This window comes from Aedes aegypti, chromosome 3 (genome assembly GCF_002204515.2).
Source record: "Aedes aegypti strain LVP_AGWG chromosome 3, AaegL5.0 Primary Assembly, whole genome shotgun sequence".
In the NCBI taxonomy this organism is placed as follows: Eukaryota; Metazoa; Arthropoda; class Insecta; order Diptera; family Culicidae; genus Aedes; species Aedes aegypti.
Window position 1 is genome coordinate 22,664,364 of NC_035109.1, and position 17,928 is coordinate 22,682,291.

Sequence of the window (17,928 nt, forward strand, 5' to 3'; positions counted from 1 at the left end):
AACCTCGTCAAGAATAATTTCAAATAACAATTTGTAAAATACGTCGACTGAGGCTTGGACATTTCTTTCGCTTCTTAAAAACGTTTGCCAATCTATCCTGTTTAACCTTTCCCTAATATTTTCATAATTTGCCGAATGATATTGAAAAACTTCTTCATATTCGCAGTCATCAGGTCTGTTATTCTTGTGTACAAAAATTGAGAGCTCAATTGCCGTATGGAATGCTTCATTTTTCCATAATGGGGTTAGTGATTCAGACACACAGAAGTCCTCATACATATTCGTTAATAAAAAATCTGAATAGTTATTTTGCTTATTTTTAATGTGGCTAACTTGATTGAGGCCTAAGCTGGCGATTTTGTCAAATAAAAATTGCAATGTTTCGTTATCACCAACGATTGGAAGCAAGATGCACTCATTGTCAGCGTCTGGAATAAAGTCAATACTTCTTTGATTAAAATCTCCGAATATGTGAACTTTTACTTCTTGAGAGAGCTTAGACATGATTTCGTCAGCGATTTGGAAAAATTTATCATAAGAGTTTTTACGAGCGTTATTTGGGGGAAAGTATACCGAGGCAAACACATGTGTTTCGCCTTCCACAAGTATTTTCACCCAAACATGTTCGAATTCTTTACATTTTTCAGTGCTGATAATTTCCGAATTAAATTGAATTGAAACAGCAACTAGAACTCCACCCCCTGACTTCTTTTCAGACGTTTCAAAATTCCGGTCATCTCTATAAACATTATAGTTACACCCAAACACTTCTTCACTCCTAACTCCTTCATCCCAACTTGTTTCATTTGCTAAAATTATTGGGAAGGAACAACTCAAAATTTTGTTATGAATTTCTCTTATCTTCAACGAACTTTTCATTCGGTTGAAATTTTGGCAATATACTACGATTTCTGTTCCAATTTGTGTTGGATTTGAAGAAGTGTTCTGGGTTGAGTCAATTGGAATACCTGATTCTTGGCTGTCTCTTACCTCTTCACTGTGTGAGGAATGTGTCAAGTACAGTAAACTTCTATCTTGTCCTACCTCTATAGAGTGCGTTAAGTCGAGTCCTACCTCTAAGGAGTGCGTCGATTGCGCCGAAAACACGAATGTTGAGCATGGCACGCTTCACATGATGCAGCTGAATTTGATGAGCATCCGGTAGAAATCCTATGTGACTGCCTGCCATGCGCAGGTTGCTGATTTTCGACGCATGTCCGGCTGGGATTCAAAATTTCTCCTCGTTGAAATTGTATGGGCCGTTGAGCAGCCGGTGTTCCTGATGATGAGCGCTGTGGTGGTCTGGAAAATCTCTCCCGCAGACAGACGTTGAAGCTCATATAAACTTTTTCAAATTTCCTGTGTAAATTTTCAAATTTAAATACGTTGAAATCAGCCTGCCCACTAGCGCCGCCTAGTCCACAAATTGCTACATTAAAAGTGACATTTTGATCGTCTTTCATTTCACTGCTTTAAGGACATACGAAATAGAACCCAAATCTATTAGCTAATATGGATACCATCAGATTTTCGTTTTTTGAATAAAAATAATTTTATCACGGTAAAGATGCTCGTTTTGTAAATGACCCTCATTGTTTGCCTCCTCGGAACAAATAACACATTCATCTTCGTTTGTTTTATGGGTAGCATCATATTTACACATATAATTGTATGTCGAATGCCATTCCTGCAAATTGGACGCAGTTAATTTCACCTTAACCACCATCTGCCGACTTCCACCTGATCAAAACAAAAACAACAACACTGGATGAACGCGCAGCGCTGTTTTTTGCAGAAAATTTAAAATTCGTTTTTATAAATCGATTTTAATTTGTGCTTTATATATATTTGTGACCTGAGACTTTGTGATCACAAGTAGAAAACAGGAACTCAGGATTAAACGAATCCCAAAATCCCCGGGTTGAAGCGGCCTGCTGCTGATGCCAGTGATTGTGATATTCGTCGGAGGAGCCCTCGACAGAAACGTTCCATAAGATTGGATTGGAAGGAACTATGACCTGTAGGATCGAACATGTAGGCGCAACATACTAGGACACGCAAGAGGAAAACTCCGATCAGTCTTCAGACTATAAAATGCTTCGAAATAGGTAGGTAGGTACTTCCAGACGTTTTTTAAAAGCTAGAGCGAACGAGAATGTTTGGCTAAGTTTGAGACAATTTAATCGATATACACCCTCCACCATGCCCTAATTAATCACGGATGTGCCCAAATAGACCTTCCCCAATTAACCATGCTGCTCAAGCTGCAGTTTATGCATAGGGGCAAGGGGGCTATATGGGCCCCTCCGGATTTTACCTGAAAAACAGTGTTTGAATGTCTAGTGTTTTATGATCCGCAAGAGCATGCTCCAAATAGCCACCATAATAATAACCGTAAGGATATTTGTTTCTATATTCGAAATTTTCACAAAACTGTACAAAATTGTCCTTTGTCATGAAAAGCTTATTATTATGGCAATTTTCAATTTTTTCAATTTCAAGCCTATAAGACAATTCTATTTATTTTTCTGGTAAATTTTACCAATCCATTGAAGCTTCTGATAATAATGAATAATTGCGCAAAATTAGATTTGTAAATAAAATTACTGTAAAACTGAAATCAGTTAACTCTCCCTTACTCGATATTCCGTATTTAGAGTTAGAGAACCATAGTAAAAGTTGGTTTTCATGGCTAACTCGAAGGTGTCTTGGATCACAATTGCACTGGTTTTGTGTTCTATAACTCGATACCTCCTTAACTTAATATCGACTTATGGAGAGTTGACTGTAGTCTTAAAATAGTGAAAGGGCGAGACAAAATTAGCCACCTAGATTCAAGCTAAGAAAAACGGTAAACATAAAAATGCATTGTCTAAATATACTAGGGTAGAAGCACCGGTTTTGCCATAGCGGTAATTGTAGCTCTAGTGGATTGACAAGCGTTTTACATAGTGTTTTACTAATCAGCACGGAACCTTTTCTTTATATTTTCTTTATAATTTCAACTCCCATACACCTAATCTGGCCAGGGTACTCCTAATTAGGCCTAAGTACATGTACCATATGTATTTGTTAAAACTATTTTCTCTTAGGCTGACCAAAACCAGTGCTTCTACCCTAGATGATTGTTTACTGCATACCTAATCTTCTTGATGCATCATTACCAGTAGAACACTTCGCTAGAAAATATGTTGTAGCAAGTGTCGCAATATTTGTCTGTTTACTATGTGTTATGTATCTATCAAAAATTAGCCGTTATAATTAATAATTTTAGACAAAGCTAGAAAAATCCTTGTCAAGAAAATATCCAGTCTGTAAAGATTCTCGATTGGTGGGACCCTTGGTGTTGCTGAATAGCTGCTTTATTTAGGATAAACGGGAGTACAATAAAAGCGTGGACAAATTTGAACAGTTAACATTTTATTTAAAAGTGTTATTGTAGTTGTTTTACTGTCTTTCTAGTTACAGTATATGCTTTCGAACACATTAGGCTGGATGAGATAAATTCATACGAACTGCCTTTCGATTCCGTTTTGTTTTACGCTTGTTGTTTTCGGACATTTTATTCTTTAGTCGAGTTTCTCGCAAAAATGCTTGAATTAACGTATTGAAAATGAAGTCCACTAATCTACTGAAGCATGACTTACAAACTGTAGCGTCAAAAACATCATATGTAACGTATTGCTTTAGACGCGTCTTTACATGTCTCCGGTTTTGGAAAAGAAACTTTTCAAATTTTTGTTTAAATGCGGCAAAAGCTAGCAGACCAATAGCGTAAAGTATGTTATTTGGAATGTTCAGCTTCCGTGACGCGACATGATCCTTTAACTTGGAAAATTCGTAGTCCTCGCTATCCAAATATGCAGCGTCTTGTGGTGCTGTCAATTTGGACCGACATTTTTCATGTGCTAGTTTTGTTATTGCAATCCCTAGTATAAAAACCAAAGCATTAAGATCCTTCTTTTGTGCAACAAAAGGTGAGTCTAGATCTAGCGGTTCAAATTCATATGACATTGTATGCTCAATATTCTCTGTCATGTCTTCTAGATCTTGTTCGTTCAGTAACGGTTGTCGACCGTCGTTCTGGCAGTTTTTACCTTCCTCAAAGATTTCGTTGGTGGCGGTCAACATTGCATATTTAAACGCACTGCTGAATTGGAATGCGTTCGGAGCATCATTGAATCCACATCTCCTTCGAATTTCCGAAAAGAAGTTCTCTAAGCAATCCTGACAAAAAGGATTTGTGCACAAGTATGTGCAAGCGAATTCAGTTCTCACTATTCTCCATATCCAAAAAAGTGCGTTAATGTTTCCAAGATATCCTTTTAGATACGACGGAACCCTTTGTGCAGCTGTCAACTTTTTTGTCTCCTTTTTTGCCTGTAAAGTAGTATGTATTGGAATCAACATTTTATGTTAGCGATTAACACATTTATACTTCATACCTTTCGGATGTCAAAGCAGTCGCTTGTGGTGTAATACATGTTCTCAAGTATTTTCTGTGCCTTTTTAAGAAATTCCATATGAAGTGAGTTTTCGGTGATAGGTGTTCTGTAAGGCTGTTAGGAAATAATGTATATATTACATTTTGAAAATTAACTTAAATTTTGTAAAAATGAGGGTAAATTGGTGCTGAAACACGGTTAGTGCAATTCTGTATAATAATTTGATAAATTTTAACCTGGCTACTATTAGTAATTCTAATAAATACTTACTTTTCCAACAGAATTCGCATAACGCTCTTTTGAGTTAAAAATATCAAAGAGCTTGTCGTGGAATGCGATGAAAGATGCAGTATGTAAAGCTTCTTTGTCTAGCCGATCGGTTTGTACATAATGTTTGATCGCAATCGATGCTGATTCGCTTAGTGTTCGAGTCGCTAAAGGTACATTCATTTTTGTGAATGGAGGCAATGCGATACATTTCAGGGACAATTTTGGGACCAGCCTCATAATTGACGTCACATCTTCATCATGTAGCTGCTTTATATGTTCAAACGATGCAATTGCACCTTCGAATACAGCATTATGACGGTATAAAGCATTTCGCGTATTTTTTAGCAGATGAGGTGTATCGTATAGGACAGCAATCTCCTTGCCATCGATGGTAATAATTGGATCTGCATTAGTGCCACCAGCTTCGCGAACCATTTTTTGATTTGTAGTGCACTGATCCATTACTAGGGCCATTGGAATTAAACCGCATTTTCTGATTGCCACGACACTCTGCTCAACAAACTTCATCTGTAGGTCACTACCGAGACTGTTGTGTGCAAGTAGGTATCCTATAGGCTATATTAATTTTGAATTTATTATTTAAGGCATTAAATATGGAATGGGGACAATTACCTGCTTGAAGCGACTATAAATTCCGGAAGTCATGACTACCACAGCCTCAGTCGCTAGCTTGGCTGGATCATTTTTTTCGATTCTCCGATTAGTTCCATCAAAGGGAAATCCATGAAAGGTGTCGGACTTAGCACAATAAGTCAGTTCGGGTTTGATAGACATCCCGTCTAAGCAAACCATAACTATTCTATCACGTTTAGATTTGAAATCTTTAACTCTATTTTTCATTCGTGAAAGAATAGTTTTATTCAGTCCTGGGTTGATTCGAATGTTCCTGTTATACCCATAAACAGTACTTTTGTGGGGTAGTACGAGGTGTGTTGATTTCCGTACGAATCGGTATGTACGTGGACCGCTCAAATATGTTCCAGAGGCGAATTTTTTAGTATCCGAATGATATCGTCGTCCTTTGGTCGATCTGGTGGCATTCTTCAAGGTGTCATAAATAATTGGGTTTTGCTTAGCTTGTTCTCCGAGTAGTTCGTTTTCAGTCTTCGTTTTTTTTAAGAGTCTCAACTCTTTACGTAGGCTGAAGATCAGCTTTTTGTGTTTGTTGTTTGCCATCAAACGACGTTTGCTGGTTTGGTCTTGCACAAACATTTGCCGCCGAAGAAAATGAATTTTTCTTCTGAGCGCTTTTATTGTAGCTTCCTTCTCTTTGATCCTTTGACGGAATTCTATTGTCTTATCCACTTGAGAATGGCTCTCGATACTATCTTGGGATAGAATAATAACTTCGAATTCTTCGATTCCTTCAAAATGTTTCCGCTGTTCACTAACTTCCGAGCTGGTTTGCAAAATATTCTCCGGATTATCAAAAGCTGGTTGTTGTAGAAGACACTCAGTCTCAATATCGCTCTGAGCCGGAGATAGGGAATAATCTGCGGCCATGGAACATTCTCCGGCGTTTGAATTTGGTGTGTCGTCGTTCGTAGTTGAATAGTTCTGATGTTCATTTTCAGGAAATGTTTCAGTGGAAGTTAGCTGAAACCATTTGGCAAAATCATCGTCTCCATCGATGAATTCTACGGTCATTTCATTAGACTCCAAGTTCTCATTAGCAGCATCTTGAGAATTTGCCAGAAAACTTTCGAACCCAGCATTGAAATCGATTTTTGCGCGAGAAGTCGGAACGGCACCAGGTTTTAACCTACGAATAGTATAGGTATTTAAAGGTTGTAATGAGTACCTTCTTCATATTTTTTAAGATGTTTTACTTACCCTTTATTTTTGTTATGAACATCTCGAAAAGCTTCTGAAGGAAAGTGGTCAGAGCATATTTTTCGTTTGGAAAAAGCTGAAGCGCCCAGAGTTTTGAAAACTTCCAAAATCTCCTCAGAAAGACACGATTCCACCCAAAGTGCGCACCTAATGAAATGAAATGTTTCTTGTAGTAAAGAGACAAATATACTGCACTATCGTATTACTTACAGCACTTCGCTCTTTGGGAAACCGTAGAAAGAAACATGTTTTGTTCTTTCGGAGCTGCCTTGGTGGTTCCCGCACAAATAAAATTCGCATTTGCGACCCATTTGATCCAAATATTAATCGATCGAAAAACAAATCACCAATAATCACGACGATGAATCAAAACAAAACAATGAATTTGACAGCTTCATAAGTTAGACCGGTGGCGCCATCTATCCGCTAATTGCCACTCGTAGATTTGGTGGCGGCCATGTTTTTACACAACATGAGGAGTCTAGCTTGAACGTCTGTCTGCGTCTCTCCTTTGCTGCTGCCAAAAGTACTCGGTCCGGTGGTAGAAAGCTGTGACCGCCTGCCGCTATGAAGTCTCCATCCAGTCGACCCGCACTATTCCGATTTCGACTGTAGTTTGGATGATGATTCATTCCGTTGTCAGCTGTGTTATTGCGGTTGATTTTTTGCTTCCTTCTCCGCTTAGCCTTTGCCGCCTGTTTTTGCTGATTAAGGCGCAAGATAAAATGGCACAAAAGTCAGAACTGAAAAAGCAGTTTTCTCCTTTTAAAACAACAAATTGATAAAAATGAAAACACACAGCCTTTTTATTTGGAAAATAAAAGAGCTGTGTGTTTTTATTTTCTTCGATTTGCTTATTTAAACAGAAAAACTATAAGGGTACATCCCTATGGGGTTGTATGAACTTGTGACGTAGGACCACGTAACAATAGAAAATATATTGCATCCCAACGGCACAGCAGCAGCGTCCTCGGAAACATCCTCAAATTGCAGTATTGTCAATAATTCGTAATAAATCAATTAATGTATGCTGCTATGACATGAATTAAGAAATTATAGCAAGTATGTGGTAAACACATTAGGGAATATTACACAATTAACTCTTTGACACATTTGTTGGCTCTGGAAAGAGCCGATTGAATTGTTGAATTTGCGTAACACGGACACATTTTGACAGCGCACTGGTTGCAATCCTCCTCGTCCGATGAGATTTGCGGTGCTGACAAGCGGTGTGCTTCAACAAGCGGCTTTGGTCGATTTTCTTCAGCCATCTCGAACAAATTAGGGAATATTATACAATCAACTCTTTGAAACACATTTGTTGGCTCTGAAAAGGGCCGATTGAATTGTTGAATTTGCGTAACAAGGACACATTTTGACGGCGCACTGGTTGCGTCCTCCTCGCCCGATGAGATTTGCGGGGCGGATGACGATGTGCGCTTCAACAAGCGGCTTTGATCGATTTTCTTCAGCCATCTCAAACAAATTTGGGAATATTACACAATCAACTCTTTAAAACACATTTGTTGGCTCTGGAAAGGGCCGATTGAATTGTTTAATTTGCGTAACACGGACACACTTTGACGGCGCACTGGTTGCAATCCTCCTCGCCCGATGAGATTTGCGGTGCGGATGACGATGTGCGCTTCAACAAGCGGCTTTGGTCGATTTTCTTCAGCCATCTCGTACAAACAGCTTGCCTCTGGTAGCGAGGAGCTGAGCAGGTTTGGAGGAGCTCTTACCAGCTCGAAAGCGAAAACAGAATGAAACCGAATTCAACGAAGGAGGGATGCTTTATACCCTTAGAATAGCAGGCGATGCTCCTCCTTTCAAATTCTTCGTTTTCTTATCTGGGAAATAGGCTGTATGAAACTGATGTCTGGGTAAGGGATGTACAAGATGAACATTATGCTGTTAATGCATCCCGACGGCACTGCAGCAGCGTCCTCGGAAACATCCTCAAATTGCCGTATTGTCAATTATTCGTAATAAATCAATTATTGTATGATGCTATGAGATGAATTAAGAGATTATAGCAAGTATGTGGTAAACAAATTAGGGAATATTACACAAATAACTCTGATATTAATTGGTGGCTCTGAAAAGAACCGTTTTGATTGGTGGGTCAAAGGGCTTTTACATGAAAAATTATCCTAATAACTCTCTTGATATTATTTGGTGGCTCTGAAAAGAGCCGTTTATTTTGTGGCTCTGAAAAGATCCGTTTTGTTTGGTGGCTCTGAAAAGAGCCGTTTTATCGTTCAATCACCTGGTTCATATAATATACACGAGAAGGAGTGAGCGGAACACGGAAAGTGACCAATAGTTCACCACGATTGATCTGGATTTTCCGGTCCTTGAAAAGTTGTTGCAGTGGTGGTTGTCGATGCTTCTTCGGCGGATGTTTCTTCGGCGGATGCTTCTCCAACTGAAGCTTCGGTGGCGTTTCCTTATCGTTTATGAACGAAACCAAAAGAGCGGCAATTTGCTGCTTGCAGTTGCAAGGAGCAACTCCGCTCTTCGATTTCGCTCGAGCCATTTTCTTCAAATGTTGTTCGGAGCGCTGATCACGATAGAATGAGGCATGGCAGGCTATGTGAACTGCTTTTATAACTGGAACCAATCACTTAACAAACCAGTAAGGGGAAAAGGCGGTTCCCCGCCGGTGACGATTGGTTGTGCATTAGGCACCAATCAGAAGCAGTGTAAGCTCCCTCTCTTGCTAGATGATTTCGTATTCTGGAGCGTGCTGTTTAACATTGCAATTTGATCTATTGTTCGTCATGTTTATCAATGAAGATGAACGATTCTCCATTTAGAATAATTTATAACGCGATATAGTAGAAAATATACCTCTGTTAATATATGATGTCTTCTTGGAAGGCCTCCTCCGTAAGCTTAAGAGAAGTAATATTCTTTGCTTGGCATATAAGATTTAGAAATAAATAAAGTGGAAATCTTACTATAACTCTTTTACGCACATTTTGGTGGCCTGAAAAGGGCCGATGGCTTTCTTAGCTTCGATGCTGTCACAGATGAATATTAATGCGTTATGTTATCAGTTGATTGTCAAACGGGGAATCCCCAACGCAAATATATAAATTTGAGCAAGCTATTTGCTTATGCGACGAACCAGCTGGATGTTTCGTGGCTTGGATGGCGCACAACAGCAACGGGCTGTGGATCGCCGGGCTTAAGTCGAAATCAGGAAACGTTATTCATGCATTATCATGAGAAATTGATCGAACATTAATAGTTGGAATGCTTGACATTTACTAAATATTCTATAGTTAGCTATTGATAATCAATAGTTTTCTTTAATATGAAGGTAAATTTTTGATCCATGGGTACCAAAATTATGAAAATTGTTCAATCAGAATTTCTCTTCAAAACCATTCTGAACATGTCGCAATTTTGTTACATGGGATAATTTTCATAATCGAAATGCTCCCATTGAATATGGCAAATCAAAGACACTGTTGGAAATGCCACTCTAGTTTACAATCTTTGTGAAATGTTGAGCACTCACCCCGACGGCACAGCAGCAGCGTCCAAGAAAAGTCTCACATTGTCGTGCCATCAATTATTCATGACAAATTAAATTTTGTACGAATCTGTGAGATTGATTGAGAAATATAAGATGTAATAAGGTCGGAAATATTATTCCTTCAACTCTTTTCCATAAATTTGATGGCCCTGACAAGGGCCGATGGCTTTCTTAGCCTCGATGCTGTCACAGATAAATAGCACTGCGGGATTGATCAGTTGATTTCCATGGTCCGTGGATGGCGCACAACAGCAACGGGTAGTGGATCACCGGGCACAAGGCGAAATCTGGAAACGATGCTCACTCTTGAAATCTTAAGCGATTTCCACCGATCACCAGACGCTGGATCGCTAGCTTCAAATCAGCAGGTGCGGACGTCGCTGCGCAGGATCCGAGCAGCTCTTGCCAGCTTGGAAGTCGAAACGGAATGAAACCGAATCCAACAAAGGAAGCATGCTATATACCCTTAGATTAGCAGATTATGCTCCTCCCTTTCGTGCTCTTCTCTTTCTAATCGACCAATCTGGAAAATGGGTATGTGCCAATAATGTGCTGGGCTAAGAATTACTTGAAAATTGCGGAAAATGATAATGCGTGGGAAATTGATCAAACATGAATTGTTGAAAGGGTTGACATTTACTAAATATTCTATAGTTAGCTATTGATAATCAATAGTTTTCTTTAGTATGAAGGTGAATTTCTGATAAATGCGTGCCAAAATGATGAAAATAGTTCTATCAAAATTTCTGTTCAAAACCATTCTAAACATGTCGCAATTTTGTTACATGTGATAATTTTCATAATCGAAGTGCTCCCATAAAATATGGCAAATCAAAGACACTGTTGGATGTGCCACTCTAGTTTAAATTCGTTGTGAAATGTTGAGCACTCACCCCGACGGCACTGCAGCAGCGTCCACGAATAGTCTCAAATTGTCGTGCCATCAATTATTCATGACAAATTAAATTTTGTACGAAGCTGCGAGATTGATTGATATTATATAAGATGTAATAAGGTTGGAAATATTATTCCTTCAACTCTTTTCCACAAATATTATGGCCCTGACAAGGGCCGATGGCTTTCTTAGCCTCGATACGGTTACAGATAAATAGCACTACGGGATGTTATCAGTTGATTGCCATGGTCAAACGGGGAATTTGCTTATTCGACGAACCAGCTGAATGGTTCGTGACGTGGATGGCGCACAACAGCAACGGGTATTGGATCCCCGGGCACAAGTCGAAATCAGGAAACGATGCTCACTCTTGAAAGCTTGAGCGATTTCACCAGTCCGACGCTCGATTAGCAGCATCTCCTCGGATCTGCAACTCTGGGGGCTTCTGGTTCCTAACGGGCTTGCTTCTGGACCACCGATCACGAGTCGAAATCTGGGAGCGCGGATAAATTTGCGGCGGCGATGACGATGGCTTGAACGCTTCTCCGAGCAGCAGTAGTTTGCCGCTCGGAGAAGCGCCCAAGCCATCGTCATCGTCGCCGCAAATCAATCTTGCGTCTTCCTCTTCCGACGACACAAATTGGACTGTGACGCGGGTGCAAAAGCATAGCGAGAACGACTCGCCCGACCGTGTTCACAGTCCGACCGCAAAAAGAAGACTGAGGGAAGAAGCAGGGACCCGTTTGCTTTTATAGTGGGAAGCGACACCGTCGAAAAGTGCTCGAACGTGATTGGTTGGATAAGAAAGGGGTCAACATTTATCAAATTTTCAATAGTTTAACAACAAAATTCACTTATCGGGTATATTACTAACGGTGCGTAGATACATTTCTGATCGAATGATACTAAAATCGTAATAATTGGTTCATAAACAACTGAGTTATTAACGTTCAAAATCTCCCCTAATTTCGTTACATGTCTCATTTTCCGTACTTTTAAAGTGCACCCCAATATAGAAAACAAAGACGTAGTCCTACGTCAAAAACTGCTTTTTTCAGTTTTGACTTTTGCGCCATTTTTACTTGGGCCTTAAGGCGGACTATTTTGCGCGCATCGTAGTCCGTCCAGTCAGCCCTCCACACCTTTCTTGTTCCAAGGCAGCGCCAACCTGAGTTATCGGCATCATTTTCGCGGTTCAAACTGGTGCATGAACCGTGTGACGAAGTAGAAGGTTCAGTGCTCCTCGGGGCTATGATTTTCGCTGACCAAGTTTTCAATTCGTCGAGAATGTCAATGCCTAGATATGGGTTCGAAGACATTGCGGTTGTGGCTGCCAAATCCAGGTGCAGCTGATTGATTTGGCATATGCCATCATTAATGTTTTTGAGCTCAGTGGCCAAGTTTGATGATACAGATTCGAAAGACTTCGATATGTTGTCGTTCGTCATTTTAGTGACAGTATCAAGTATTGTCGTTATGTGGTTTTTTATGGCTACTACGCAACCAGCTAGACTACTGGTTTTGTTAATGGTAGCAAGCTCATTCTTTATTGTGGTCATCAAAATCTCGAGCCCTTCGAAAGCTTCATTTACCATGCTTTGTTTGTTCTGCTGCAGATTAGACCGATGAGCCACTTCGGTGTTTGCATGGAGCTGCTCGGTAAGAAGCTTTTGCTGCTCAGTAAGGCGATTAAAATCCAATTTCGCCTGGAAAAGTTCTTGGCAGCTATCGCAACAAGGCAGAACATATGAGCTGAAGTCCACCACTTTTTTGTCCTTCCTCCGCATTGAACTCCGGTGCACAGTAACGCCGATACACGCGGCATGAAATTTACGTGGACACCCCGCACATGTCCACAAAGCCGAATCGACGGAGGCATCCAATGCACAAATTTCACAGTTCATGACGTATTCAAAAAATATGTTTAATTAACGAATTAAAAAAAATTAAAACCACGCGCGGGGTCTGAGCAATTAAAAACACGTCCGTACTGATTGACGACTGACTGATGATGAATTACGGTACTGCTATTGCCTGTCAAACAATGATCATCCATATATTTATATTTATATTTAAAATGCATTTAATGCGTCTAGTATCAGAATTGTAATTTATTCTCCATTTTTTTTCGGGTGGCCAAGCCCATGGTTTGGGGGGGGGGGGGTCAGGCCTTCCCTGGCCCTCTCTATTTACGCCAATGATGTTACTTCCACTTATCTCTCTATGAAGGATCACTATTTTAAACATTTTTTTTCAATAACGTTATAATACCAAAATGAGGTATTAATAACTGAAGAATACCTAGTTATGGTATCGTCCCCTTAATGCTACAACTAGATAACTCGAAAATCAAAATTTTGAGATGTGCAACTTTGAAATATGACCGTTTTACAAGGTGAAGGCTAATCGCAGTGAATATGATTGAAAAATAAACTTCAACTTATGTATTTTAATCTCACGCTTATGAGCTGTGGATATTTTGCAGATCTAATTGAGAATAATATTTCGACGTATTGAAATCAAAAAATGTCAAATTTCGAGTTATCTAGTTGTAGCATCAAGGGGACGGTATGATACCAAAATATAGTATGCATGAGTTATTTTTCCCCCTCGGGTAGTGTGCATTAAAATTTAAAACTCATAAATTTCAGGATGCAGATCGAACTGATTTTTAATCATTTAACAGTTTTTTTTTAAATAAATTACATCATGTGCACAGTTGTTCCTAAGAAATCATGTTTTTCACAAAATAAATGATAATCTGCCTCAAGATTCTCAATTCGTTCTTGTCGACTGATGTCTTCGGAAAAGTTGTACTTTCGTTCGTCACTATCGAATTAAAACGAAGTCATACCGGGTATCCCTGTTGGTTTGACCACATTTAATTTGTACTAATTTGCACATCGTTCAGATTAAAAATGGTTCAAACGTCATTTAGCTCATGGAACGGAGTAAAGTGAAATGGAACGCTGTGGAACGGAACGCAAAAACAAAACAGTGAAAGAGGTTTCCAGAAACACAATTCTAGGGTGACTCTTGGGGTGACTAGATGTTCAAACCAAAAACGAACAACGATGGTTTGCATGAGATACCGTTCAAATTAGCGGGGTTGCATGGTTTGTAGTTTCCCCAGGTCCGTCCCACTTTTAGTACTGCATTTGGTCCCTCGGTAGTGCAAAAGGTACCCAAGTTTGACAGATCGCAGTACACTTTGAACGGCATTCTAGATTACCTTATGAGCCATAAAATTTTGGGCAACTGCAAGGGACATGGGGGTCTTTAATTTGTCTTTGGTTTCCCCATAACCGGGAATTACGGAAATGAAGCAAACGACTGTGGTATTCGTTGACATGAACATGAAATTTTGAACGAATTGCCAAAATCGATTCAACTTCAACGTTCGATATTTAGGCATTTTCTCCAGGTCGTTTAACTATTTGTTAAAATTTGACATTTCGATAGTTATTTACCCCTCAAATGGTTAAATTAAACATCGCAGTCGACTTATTTGAGCTTTGACAGTCGAGTAGTTATTTCAGAACAGATGATTAGTTATTCTCAAATACACGGGAGCAGAAAATAACTTTCGAACTGTCAAGTTAAACCATGCTCCGAGCTGTCAAATTTTAACTAAAAGTTAAACGAACTGGTGAAACGATTCACAGTCTTAACGTTCAGTGGCAGAACAGAATGTTACCATATCAGACATGCAGCGTATAGTCATTGATATAACGTACAACTTTGCCGAGAATAACAGCCTCTACAGGAACTGCATTGGCCAATTTTAAAATTTAAATGTCTACTAGTTCCTTCTTATGGTTTATATTGAAATAATCAAGCAGACAGCACACAGTCCTTAACCTAACAAACAACTTTGTCGAAAAGATCGCCTTAAATATCATTTGAGCCTCCTAGTTGTAAAACTAAGTAAACATACAGTGTATTTCCAAGTGACATCGGTAGCTGAATAAAAGTTTATTCAGCTAAACTGAACTGTATAAACAGCATTTAGGCTGAATCAGCAGTTATTCAACTACTAATGTTACTTGGGAATTGCTTAAAGACTAATGAGCAGCTTTGCCGAAGACATCAGTATTTCAAATCATTAGAATATAGAATCATCATAAAATCTAGTAACATAACGTTTTAGTCGCTTAGGAGAATCAGAAATCAATGGTTTCTGAGCTAACGCCATAATGCGGGGATATTCCCAACTAATCAATTTCCCAGTGCGCATCGTACCTTCGTGCTGTGCGTACACGAATTCTCTCTGCTCTTGGAAGTTTTCTTAAAAACTACCTAAAGCAATAAAACAGTACTTTTCAGTGCTACACAAACAGTACTTTTCAGTGCTAAAATTAAAAACGGTACTTTTCAGTGCTACTTAAACAGTACTTTTCAGTACTATTTTTTCTACTATTGATCCCTTTACGATCCTTGTTTGGACCCGTGCCTTCGATTTTTCGTTGGACCCGTTGGCGAAAGCTAGCGGTGGTAATCCTTCTTGGACACCGTCTAGGGAAAAAACCTCTCGAAGGTCACGTCTTTCTCGTTTATTAACTAAACATGGTATCAACAACTAACAAAAGGAAGGGTGAATCTCTGAATTCACTACTTCCTTCCAAAAAAGTGGGTTTTAAAACTGTCACTACACGTGGCAAGAATGGAAGAAAGGACGCTTCCCCGGAATGCGAAGTTTCTTCCAAGGGTGAAATGAATAATTGTATTGAAATGAGCAATCAGTTCGATGCTCTAGACAAATTTTCCGAACACCAAATCGAAGCAGCCTCTAGCCCAGGCTCTTTGATTCAAGTGAGGAAGCAAAGAGTGCCGCCTATCGTGGTCAGTTGTTCCGAATTTGGGGGATTTAGGCAGGAGATCTTGAACTCCATTAGGGGAATCAAGGTTTCCTTCCAAATCGCAAAGAAAGGAGACTGTCGCGTTTTGCCGGAAACTCTTAAAGATCGCGAACTTCTTCTCAGATATCTTGAAGAGAAGAAGCACAAATTTTTTACTTATGACGACAAAACTGAACGTTTGTTCAAAGTCGTCTTGAAAGGTCTCTCAAGTGACTATAAGTCACCTGAAGAGATCAAAAATGGAATAAATGATTTACTTGGATTTTCCCCAGTCCAAGTAATCATTATGAAAAGGAGAACCCAATCTGGCATTGTTCGGAAAGGGCTTTCTCAAGAATATTATTTAGTTCACTTTAACAAAAAAGAACTAAATAATATTAAAGCTTTAGAAAAAGCTAAACTTATGTTCGATGTCCGTGTGACGTGGGAACATTTCCAGAAACCTGGAGGAAATTACCAGAACCCCACTCAGTGCCGTCGGTGCCAAAAGTGGGGTCATGGTACAAAAAATTGTCGCATGGATGCTAAATGCATGATTTGCGGAGGTTCTTCTCACGCTAAGGACGACTGTCCTGTGAAAGAAGATACCAGAAAATTTCAATTCGCCAATTGCAAGGGCCCTCACAAAGCTAACTTTTGGGAATGCATTTCACGCAAAAGAGTCGTTGAGGCTCGTGCCAGGCAGATGAAGGATAATATCCGTTACGATAACGGTCGTTTCCGGAATTTGCCTGGTAGAGTATCGAACAATGCTCATTTTTCAGTTAACGATCGCTTGATTAGGAATCATACCCACCAGGAAGATCATAATCATGCTCATTCACAAACAAATTTTAATCCGTCGGGTAGCCGTTCGAATCTTTCAATTTCGAATGTATCTACCCACGGTAAATCCTTTGCCGATATCGTAGCAGGTAATTTGAACTCTTCCCCTGTTCGTTCCATGAGTACCCATTCTACTTGTTTCAAATCAAATGGAAAAAACCCTACCGCCACAGGTAACTCCTACCCCGCTTCTTCGTCTACCGAAAATTCCAATGGGAAATCATCAGATGATATGTCTGCCTCTGATTTTAATTTTCTAACTGAACAATTGAATCTAATGATTGATGCAATGTTCAAAGCCACCACTATGACTGAAGCAGTCCAAGTAGGTGTAAAATTTACAAATCAAATTGTTATTGGATTACGTTTTTCTAATGGATCCAAATAATAATTTAAATATTTTAAATTGGAATGCTCGTTCTCTGAATGGTAAAGAGGACGAGCTGTTTAATTTTCTTACAGCTAATAACGTGCATATAGCAGTTATTACCGAAACTTATTTAAAACCTGGATCCAAATTTAAAAAAGATCCTAACTTTTTTGTTTATCGTAATGATCGACTTGATGGGGCATGTGGGGGAGTTGCAATCATCATTCATAGGCGTATAAAACATCAACTGTTTTCGTCATTTGAAACTAAAGTTTTTGAAACTTTAGGTGTTTCTGTTGAAACACAGTTTGGTAAATATACTTTCATAGCTGCCTATTTGCCTTTTCAATGCTCTGGACAGCAAGTTAATTGGCTTCAAACTGACTTGCGAAAATTAACTCGCAATAAGTCAAAATTTTTTGTCATTGGTGACTTTAATGCCAAACATCGGTCATGGAATAATTCTCAAAGTAATTCCAACGGCAGAATTTCATTTGATGAGTGCTCTTCAGGATATTTCTCAATTCAATACCCTGATAGCCCTACATGTTTTTCCTCTTCTAGAAATCCATCTACGATTGACTTGGTCTTAACCGACTCTAGTCATCTTTGTAGCCAATTAGTTACTCATGCTGATTTTGATTCTGATCATGTCCCTGTTACATTTCAAATATCGCAAGAAGCGATTCTCAATCCTATCAGCTCCACTTTCAATTATTTACGAGCCGACTGGAATATATATGAAACGTATGTTGACTCTAATCTTGATGTTAACATTTCTTTAGAAACTAAAATTGATATTGACAATGCTCTTGAAACTTTAACAAATTCCATTGTTGAAGCCAGAAACATTGCAATTCCAA

At 39.2% G+C, this 17,928-nt stretch overlaps 1 protein-coding gene across 1 annotated transcript; it reads right to left on the bottom strand.

The window, feature by feature from the left end:
* Positions 1-3,547: 3,547 nt before the first annotated feature.
* LOC110679523 lies at positions 3,548-7,013 on the bottom strand. Its single transcript, XM_021854368.1, has 3 exons — positions 6,780-7,013; positions 6,570-6,716; positions 3,548-6,498 (listed from the first exon to the last, which is right to left on the bottom strand). Exons 1-3 carry the CDS (start codon positions 6,878-6,880, stop codon positions 5,316-5,318), a joined length of 1,431 nt encoding a protein of 476 aa, XP_021710060.1. The 5' UTR covers positions 6,881-7,013; the 3' UTR covers positions 3,548-5,315.
* Positions 7,014-17,928: the final 10,915 nt, after the last annotated feature.